This window comes from Arachis ipaensis, chromosome B09 (assembly GCF_000816755.2).
Source record: "Arachis ipaensis cultivar K30076 chromosome B09, Araip1.1, whole genome shotgun sequence".
Lineage (NCBI taxonomy): Eukaryota > Viridiplantae > Streptophyta > Magnoliopsida > Fabales > Fabaceae > Arachis > Arachis ipaensis.
The window spans coordinates 23,487,027-23,496,938 of NC_029793.2; the positions used below are offsets into that span (position 1 = coordinate 23,487,027).

At 39.5% G+C, this 9,912-nt stretch overlaps 1 protein-coding gene across 1 annotated transcript in view; it reads left to right on the forward strand.

Annotated features, from left to right (window-relative positions):
* The window catches only part of LOC107619241 (galactinol synthase 1), a 2,190-nt gene continuing 863 nt past the window's right edge, over nt 8,586-9,912 (forward strand). Inside the window, exons 1-2 of the mRNA XM_016321497.2 lie at nt 8,586-9,029; nt 9,231-9,689. Of these exons, the coding sequence (XP_016176983.1) occupies nt 8,691-9,029; nt 9,231-9,689 (798 nt within the window). The 5' untranslated portion in view covers nt 8,586-8,690. The remainder of the gene's footprint in view (nt 9,030-9,230; nt 9,690-9,912) is intronic.

The following is a 9,912-nucleotide window of genomic DNA, read 5'->3' on the forward strand; positions in this document are numbered from 1 at the left end:
ATTTAGAGTAAAAGTAAGGTTGTTTTCCATGGCCTGCTATCTCCGATCAATAGATTGTAGTAACTCATCATTAGAAGATGAAGAAGGATAAGTGATCTGAGAGGTCTGCTGTTGGTTGTGCTGTGGTCTTTGAGATTGCCTCAGGTGAGATGCTCTGTAAGGCTGGTTCTGGTTCTGCTACATGTTGCTGTTATTATTCCACCTCTAATTTCCCTGATTGTCTCTACATAATCAGTGCAGATCCCGCACACTCTCTGTGGGACTAACTGTTGGCTTTGCTGTACTTGTTGTTGACTCAACTGCATCTACTTCAGTAAGTTGGTCATTTCACATATACTCTGAGTCAGAGCAGTAGTCTCCTTGCTAGAAGATACCTCTACAACAGCTTTTGACCGGCCTTGTTTCTGCCTGTGATTCCTAGTAGATTCAGCCAAGTCGCTGATCAATTGCCATGCCTCATCAGTGGTCTTGTACTTTTTCATAGACCCATTGCTAGCACTTTCCAATATGGTCTTATCTTGGAGCCTCATGCCCTGTGTGACGTAGCCGAGCAACACTATCTTGTCAATCATATGGTGGGGGCATGCTTCCAGAAGGTTGTTAAAGCGCTCCCAGTATTCGTAGAGAGTCTCGGACTCGTCCTGAACAATCATGGAAATGTCTTTCCTCAGTTTATCAGTAACCTCAGCTGGAAAGAATTTCTCCAAAAATTCCCTTCTAAGCATGTCCCAGTCAGAAACAGTTGCTGCGGGTTGAGTGTAGTACCACTCTCTCACCTTTTCCTCAAGAGAGAATGGGAAGGCTTTCAATAGAATAGAAGTTTCATCTGCACCATCTCGCCTGACACTAGAACAGGCTGCTTGGAAATCCCTAAGGTGCTTGATAGGCTCTTGAGCAGGTAAGCCATGAAACTTAGGCATCAAGTTCAGCAGTGCAGTCTTTATTTTAAAATCTGTAGCCACTGCTGGGCGATGCGCTTGAAACGGTTGCATTGTAAAATCAGGGGCTCCAGTCTCATAGATAGTAACTCTCCTAGGTGCTACCATGTCACCTGCGCGTAAATCAACCGAATCAGTAGAACGGGGGCTTGTTTCTTCCCTACGTGACGTTTCAGATTCCCCCTCGGGGAGGACTAACCGACGCTGAGCTTGCCTTATACGTGAAATAGTTCTTTCAATCTCAGGATCAAATACTGGCAAGCTTGGATCAGGAAGTGAACGCGTCATTTAACGAAAGAAACATGCAGCTCATAGTAGCAAAATAAAATAAAATGTAAATAAATAAATTCCAATCAATAACTTAGCACTCTATTGCAACTCCCCGGCAACGGCGCCAAAAATTGACGTGGCGAAAATTGGCGAGTTAAGAAATTATTATAAGAGATACGTTGCAAGTACATTAACCAACCGAAAATCCGCTTATCAATTTAGAAGGGGTTGTCACAAAATTAGAATTAAAATACTGGGAGTATGAATCCCAGGTCGTCTCCCAACGAGTTACCGAAAAGTGTGCTATTTTATCAATCAGATGTTTTCTAAAATGGTTTGAGTTGGTAAACAGGAAATTAAATCAGAGAATTTAAGTAATTTTAAATAGAAACCTTGACTGGGAGTAGATTAGTTGGAAGCCCTATCCTTGATGGAGTTCTCCCAAGATCAAAATGATAATTGAAGGTTGTTCTGCTTAGTTATCCTTTACTAGGTAGAGGAAAGTCAAGCAAGTTGGAAGGCAATTTCTATTCACAAGTCCTAATCCTCTCCCTTGGGAAGGACTAGTGTCAGTGACTAGAGGGAGATCCAACAATAAACCCAATTACAATTTTTCTCTTGAGTATTCCAACTCAATGTTCTCCTTTCAATCATCTCCCAATCAAGTTATGGAACTACTCGCTCATTATGAATGTAAAATTCACAAAATAAGGAAGAGAAATAAAGAAAGATATGATAAATAATAATAGTCAAAGAAACCAATTAAAAATAAAAATAATTCTTGTATTAATAAATTCTAAAAATAATCCAATAGTAACTCTGAATAAATTAAGGACATGGAAGAGTAAGTGACAAGTAAAGAAACAAACTAGAATGACGAAATCTTGATGGAGTTAATAACTCTTCTCAATATCCCAATCCAAAAAGCAATAAAATCAAGTTCCTAAGAACTATGAATGTGTAGAGAGAAAACCTAGAGGAGGAGTAAAATCAGATCTAAAACTAAAATTATGCGGAATGAATGTTGTTTTTTTTGTCTCTGCATATTCCCTGGCTCTAATCTGCTTTTCTAGGCCAAAAACTGGGTCAAAACAGGGCCCAAAATCGCCCCCAGCAAATTCTGTAGATTTTGTAGATCACGCACGTCACGCGATCGCGTCATCCAGCGTTTTGCCTTGCCAAGCGTGCGCGTCGTTCACGCATTCGCGTCACTTGTGCAGCTTCCAATTCACGCGTTCACGTCAGGCACGCAAGCGCGTCGCTGCAATTTCCTCTATTTCGCGCGGTCGCATGAGCCATGCGTCCGCGTCACTTCTCGCTGGTCATCTCCTCAATTTCATGTGTTCCTTCCATTTTTGCAAGCTTCCTTTCCAATCTCCAAGTCATTCTTGCCCTATAAAACCTGAAACACTTGACACACAGATCACGGCATCGAATGGAATAAAGGAGAATTAAAATACATAATTAAAAGTCTCTAGAAAGCAAGTTTTCAATCATGGAGTAATTTTTGGGAAGGAATTGTAAATACATGCTAATCATATGAATAAGTGGGTAAAGGTTTGATAAATTCACACAATTAAACACAATATAAACCATAAAATAATGGTTTATCAGGTAGTGATCCTTGCGAGTAGCTTGGTTGAGACGCCTATAGTTAATGCAAACCCTCCATGAATTCTGCACTCTAGTTGTCAGGAGCTCTCCATGCTCATTCTTTACTGTTGTGACTCCAGACTTCATGGGCACCACTTGTACTGGACTGACCCATTCACTGTCTGAGATGGGGTAAATGATATCTGCTTCAAGTAGCCTGGTCACTTCTTTCTTGACAACTTCTAAGATGGTGGGATTCAATCTTCTTTGGGGTTGACGGATAGGTTTTGATTCCTCTTCCAAATATATTCTGTGCTCACAAATTTGAGGGCTGATGCCTACTATATCTGCCAAGCTCCATCCAATTGCTTTCTTATGTTTTCTTAGCACACTAAGCAGTTGCTTCTTCTGTTGTGAAGTGAGTTCCCTTGCAATGATAACTGGGAACTTCTAATTATCCTCAAGGTAATCATACTTGAGGTGTGGAGGAAGGGGCTTCAATTCCAATTTCTGCTCTTGGCTAGGCTCTGGATTATCCTGAGCTAATGATAATGGCAAAGTGTCTTCATTATGTTCAAAGGGTGTCCCCACACTTGGACCTTGCTCCATGTGCTTCTCTTTTACTTCTTCTTGGTGAATTTTAGCTACAGTTTCATCAATGATGTCGCACTGGAAGATAGAATGATCTTCCGGAGGGTGCTTCATAGCTTCATTTAAACTGAAACTCACTGTTCTGCCATCTATTTCAAATGAGTAAGTTCCTGAGAATGCATCCAGCTTGAACTTCGAAGTCTTCAGGAATGGTCTTCCAAGCAGGATTGATGATGGTCTTCCTGAGTCATTAGGGGGCATTTCCAGGATATAGAAGTCAATGGAAAATGTGAGCCCCTTAATGCTCACTAATACATCTTCAGTAATTCCAACTACTGTAATAATGCTTTTATCTGCTAACACAAAACGAGCTGCCGACCTTTTTAAGGGAGGGAGCCTTAAAGTATCATATATAGACAATGGCATTATACTAACACATGCTCCTAAGTCACACATGCAATCAGAAAATATTACACCTCCAATGGTACAGTTAACCATAAATGGACCTGGATCACTATATTTTTCAGGTATACCTCCCATTAAAGCAGATATAGAACTACCTAAAGGAATAGTTTCTAATTCATTAATTTTATCTTTATGTATGCATAAATCTTTCAGAAACTTTGCATATTTAGGTACTTGCTGAATGACATAAAAAAGGGGAACAGTTACCTCAACCTTTTTGAAAATTTCTACCATTTTGGGATCAAGTTCTGTCTGCTTTCTGGATTTTCTTGCAAGGTGCAAAAATGGGATAGGGATGGCTCCACTTGCAGCTTCTGCATCCTTTGGTGCTCCATTCCTTTACTGAGTTACTTCTTCTTCAACAATGTCTTGTACTTCCTCTTCTTTTTCGGCATCTTCCACTTCTACTATGTCTTCATCTTGGGCGTGTACCTGTGGGCTTGGCTCCTCTTGGTTCTTCTCTTGCAGTGTGGTTCCGGACCTCAAAGTGATGGCATTGATGCCACTCTTGGGGTTAGGTAATGGTTGAGAAGGAATTTCACTGGAGCTTAAAGGTTGGTTGGTGGAAGCAGGTAATGAATCTATCCGGACGGCGAGAGCTTGTAAAGTGGCATTCAGACCATTTAAAGTAGAGTTCAGTGTAGTCTGCATGTTTTGTTGTCCTTGTGCAAGAGAACGAAGCATCTCGTCATTTGATGAGGAAGTGGGATAAGTGATCTGAGGAACCTATTGTTGGTTGTGCTAGGGTCCTTGTGATTGCCTTAGGTGAGGTGCTCTGTAGGGTTGGTTCTGATTCTGCTATCTATTGTTGTTATTCCACCTCTGGTTTTCATTGTTGTCTCTGCCTCCTCTGTTATAGTTGTCCCTCCAGCCATGGTTGGAATTATCTTTCCAACCTTGGTTGGAGTTGTCCTGCCATCCTTGGTTGTAGTTCCCACCTTGGTTGTAGTTTCTGCCTTGTTGATTGTATCCTTGATTCGGGCGGTCATAGAAGTTATGAGTAGCTGCCACAGTGTTGTCTTCTTGTTGGAGCTGCGGACACTCATCAGTATAGTGACTATAATCAGCACATATTCCGCATACTCATTGGGGAACTAACTGTTGGCTTTGTTGTGGTGGGGAAGGCTAAGCTTGTTGTTGTTGGTTCAACTGCATTTGCTTCAGTAGGTTGGTCATTTCACATATACTCTGTGTAAGAGCAGAAGTCTCAGTGCTAGAGGAAACTTCTGCAACAGCTTTTGAGTGGCTGCTCCTGTGCCTGTGATTCCTGGTAGACTCAGCTAAGTCGCTGATCAATTGTCATGCTTCATCTGCGGTCTTGTACTTTTTCAGAGAACCATTACTAGCACCATCTAGTGTGGTTTTATCCCGAGGCTTCATGCCTTAAGTGAAGTAGCTGATTAACACTAGCCTTTCAATCATGTGATGGGGGCATACGTCCAAAAGTTCTTAAAACGCTCCCAATACTCATAAAGAGTCTCTGATTCCCCTTGAACAATGCAGGAGATCTCTTTCCTCAATCTATTTGTAACTTTAGCTGGAAAGTATTTTTCCAAGAATTCTCTCCTGAGTGTATCCCAGTTGGTAACAGTTGCTTCAGGTTGGGAGTAGTACCACTCCCTTGCCTTTCCCTCAAGAGAAAACGGTAAGGCAGTTAACAGAATAGAAGTTTCATTTGCACCATGACGCCTTACAGTAGAACAGGCTGTCTGGAAATCCCTTAGGTGCTTGATAGGCTCCTGAGCAGGTAAGCCATGAAACTTGGGCATCAAGTTGATCAATGCAGTCTTCAGCTCAAAATCTGCAGCCAGAGTTGGATGATGCACTTGATATGGCTGCAGTGTAAAATTTGGAGCTCCTGCTTCCTGGAGAGTAATCTTCCTAGGTGCTGCCATGTTATCTGCACGTGAATCAACTGAATCAGTAGTAAAGGAGCTTGTTTCTTCCTCAGATGGCGGTTCAGATTCGCCTTCAGATGAGACTGGTGAATCGATAACAATCACTTCACCACCCTCAGAGGCTAACCTGCGCCAAGCTCGCCTAATACGTGAAAGAGTTCTTTCAATTTCAGGATCAAATGCAGCTAAACTCGGATCAGGCAGTGAACACGTCATTCAATGAAAGAAACATACAGCTCATGGTAATAAAATAAAAAAAATAAAATATGCAAATAAAAATATGTACACTAATTAATAATTCAGCACACAATTGCAACTCCTCGGCAACGGCGCCAAAAACTGACGAGTGGCAGAAGTTAGGCCAATTAAGAGATTGTAATATAAGTACAGTGTTGTGAGTATAGCTCTTAACCAGCTAAAATCCGCCTCATCAATTTAGAAAGGTGTCACAAAAATTAGAATAAAAATACTGGGAGTATGAGTCCCAGGTCGTCTCCCAACGAGTTGCTAGAAAGGGTGCTAAGTTATTAATCAAGATTTTTCCGAGGGTTTTGAGAATTGATTAACAGAAATTAAATAATTGTAATTTAGTGCAATGAAAATTAAAAAGGAATTTATAATATTCTAAATAAAAAGCCTTGACTGGGGGAATGATTAATCGGAAGTTCTATCCTTTTTGGGGTCTCTTAAGTGTAGTATCAAAAAGATTGTTGTTTTCACTTAGTTAACCCTTACTAAATAAAGGAAAGTCAAGTGATTGAGCTAACTCTTATTCGCAAATACTAGTCCTCTCCCTTGAAAAGGTCTAGCGTTAGTAAATACAGAACTAGCCAACAACTTCCAATTTAACCATCACTTAAGCCTTCCAACTCAAGTGTCTCCTTTTAATCAACCCCCATGTCAAGTAGAGAATCTACTCCATTGACATGAATATAACGCTTGTAGAAATATAAGAAGAAGACATAATAAATTAAATAAAATAAGCTTTGAAAATTAATTAAAGATAAAAGTAATCCTTTTCATTAACAATCCATGAAAATAATCCAATTACCACTCTAAACAAGAATTAAGAATATGGAATAAATAAAAGAGTAAGTAAGAAAGCAAACTAGAATAGTATCTTCAACGGAGGTGATGACTCTTCAATATCCAAAAGCAAAAGCAATAAACTATGAAACTATGAATGTAAACAAAACCTAGAGGAAGAGTAGTTTCTCTCTAGATTCAGATCTAAAAGCCTAAAAACTATCATAATGAGAATATGTAAATGTGTATGTCTCTGTGTGTTGAGTCTCTGCTTATTCACTGGCTTTATTCTGTGTTTCTGGGCCGAAAACTAGGTCAAAACGCGGCCCGAAATCGCCCCCAGCGTTTTCTGTTAATTCTGCAGATCGCGCTTGTCACGCGTACGCGTCAGTCACGTGTGCACGTCATTTGGCAAATTTCCTTGTCACGCGTACGCGTCGTCCATGCGTGCGCGTCATCTTGCAGAACTCCAATCCACGCGTACGCGTCAGGCACGCGCACGTGTCGCTGTAAATTTCTCTATTCCGCGCGCTTGCGTGAGCCATGCGTGCACGTCGGTGCTCGCTGGTCATCTCCTTAGTTTCTTGTGTTCCTTCCATTTTTGCAAGCTTCCTCTCCAATTTCTAAGCCATTCCTGCCCTATAAAGCCTAAAACACTTAACGCACGGATCACGGCATCGAATGGTATAAAAGAGAATTAAAATATACTAATTAAAGATCTATAGGAAGCATGTTTTCAATCATAAAATAATACTAGGAAGGGATTATAAAATCATGCAAATCATATGAATAAGTGGGTGAAGACTTGATGAAACCACTCAATTAAACACAAAATAAACCATAAAATAGTGGTTTATCAATTACTTATTTATATGATCGACACTGAAATACACAATATTCTGTATAATATTTTTAGCATGTTGTCACGATTTAGGACTGTGACATTCGAACTATAATCACTATTTTGTAATAAATCACGTTTTTAACTATAAACAATACGAGTATAGTTATAGTATAATGGTCACAGTTTTCAAAGCGAAAATCATAATTGTTTTCTGCCAAGATGAAAAACATGGCCATAACTATAATCATATTTATTTCGTTAAACTTTAGGTCACAATTTTAAACTATGACCATTAGCATAAAACTTTAAGCTACAGTATTGAACCATGAGTCCAATGACCCTACTCGATGGTAATGGTGATCAAACCTCCGACCACTTCAATTTGTTAAGGGACCACGCCGTACCCTTGTAGTTAAAATATTTCATTTCTTTAAACAGAAATGTTTGGTAACCAAAGAAAATCAGTCAAAAACAACCATAACTTACCTTATTTAGCATTTATTAATTATTGCGACATTTAATTAATATTAAATAAAGCAAGTTCTGACTATTTTTTTTTTTTTTTTACCTAACATTACCTAACAAATAGAATATAAACTTCGATTCAATAAAATGTAATAAACAGCTATATACATGTGATTCATCATTCAAGTGAAAAGAAAAAAAAAAAAAAAAGCTAATTGTTAATTTAGCAAGGGATTGTTGTATTGTTTTCTTCCCCTAGCTACTACAATAAAATTTTCGCGAATTGCCAACTTGCATGGTAATAAATAAACAATGCAGTACCTTCTAGTGTCTTCCATGAATCTATTCCAATTTCTCAACAGGGACTCTTCTCCGGAACATTCTCAAAAGCCATAATTACTCAACCGTTGGATCATCCAACAACACACGTGTTCACATCACAACAAACAACGGTATAACCGTATAACCCATTTCGTTGTTCTATATATACACCCTCCCTCCTCCGAACATGCTCGGAAAGAGTTGACAATCAACCTGAAAACAAAATATTGTTGTGCAGTGCTCTCTTTCTGTTTCATTGTTCTCTCCAATTAGTTACACATGGCTCCCCCAGAACTAGTTCAGGGCAGTGTGAAATCCGGTGCGGCAGGGATCACGAAACAGGCGAGTGTTCCGAGTTGTGCGTACGTGACGTTCCTGGCAGGGAACGGTGATTACGTGAAAGGTGTGGTGGGTTTGGCAAAAGGGTTGAGGAAGGTGAAGAGTGCGTACCCATTGGTGGTCGCTGTTCTACCTGATGTACCAGAAGAGCACCGTAGGATATTGGAGTCTCAAGGGTGCATTCTTCGTGAGATCGAACCTCTTTATCCACCTGAGAACCACACACAGTTTGCCATGGCCTACTACGTCATCAACTACTCCAAACTACGTATTTGGGAGGTAAGTTTTTATACGTTCATTTTCTAGATCCTATACGTTAAATAAAGAGAGTCAACACTTTTAATTAAAAAATACATAGAGAACTACCTGATAATTTGATATCCAAAAAGAGCTGTGAATAAAAAATCCTAAGAAAATTTTCATTTAAGTGAATTTAACATTTTCCTAAGTACTGAGGGTTTGTTGATGATGATGTTACAGTTTATTGAATACAAGAAGATGATTTACTTGGACGGAGACATTCAAGTTTACGAAAACATTGACGAGCTGTTTGATGTTCCTGATGGAAACTTGTACGCTGTGATGGACTGCTTTTGCGAGAAGACATGGAGCCACACACCACAATACAAGATCGGTTACTGTCAACAGTGCCCTGAGAAAGTGAAGTGGCCAATTAAGGAGTTGGGCCAACCACCTTCCCTTTACTTCAACGCTGGCATGTTTGTGTTTGAGCCTAGCATTCAAACCTACCATCACTTGCTCGCAACACTTCAAGTCACCACGCCTACCCCGTTTGCCGAGCAGGATTTTCTTAATATGTATTTCAGGAACATTTATAAGCCAATTCCTTTGGACTACAACCTTGTCCTTGCTATGCTCTGGCGTCACCCTCAGAATGTGGACCTTCAAAAAGTTAAGGTTGTCCACTATTGTGCTGCGGTATGTGCATCAGATTCTGTGTAATTCTCATCGCTCGCTTCTTGGATTTGTGGTTGATTGTTATTGTATACAATTCATTTTATTTTTCTGTCGACATGTTTAATTCAGCTTTGAATTTTATTTGTTTATTTTTGCGTTACATTACTAATACTAATTAAATCTTTTTATTAAAAATATTGGTTCTTAGCAATTTTTTTAAATTACATTTTGTTATACAATTACA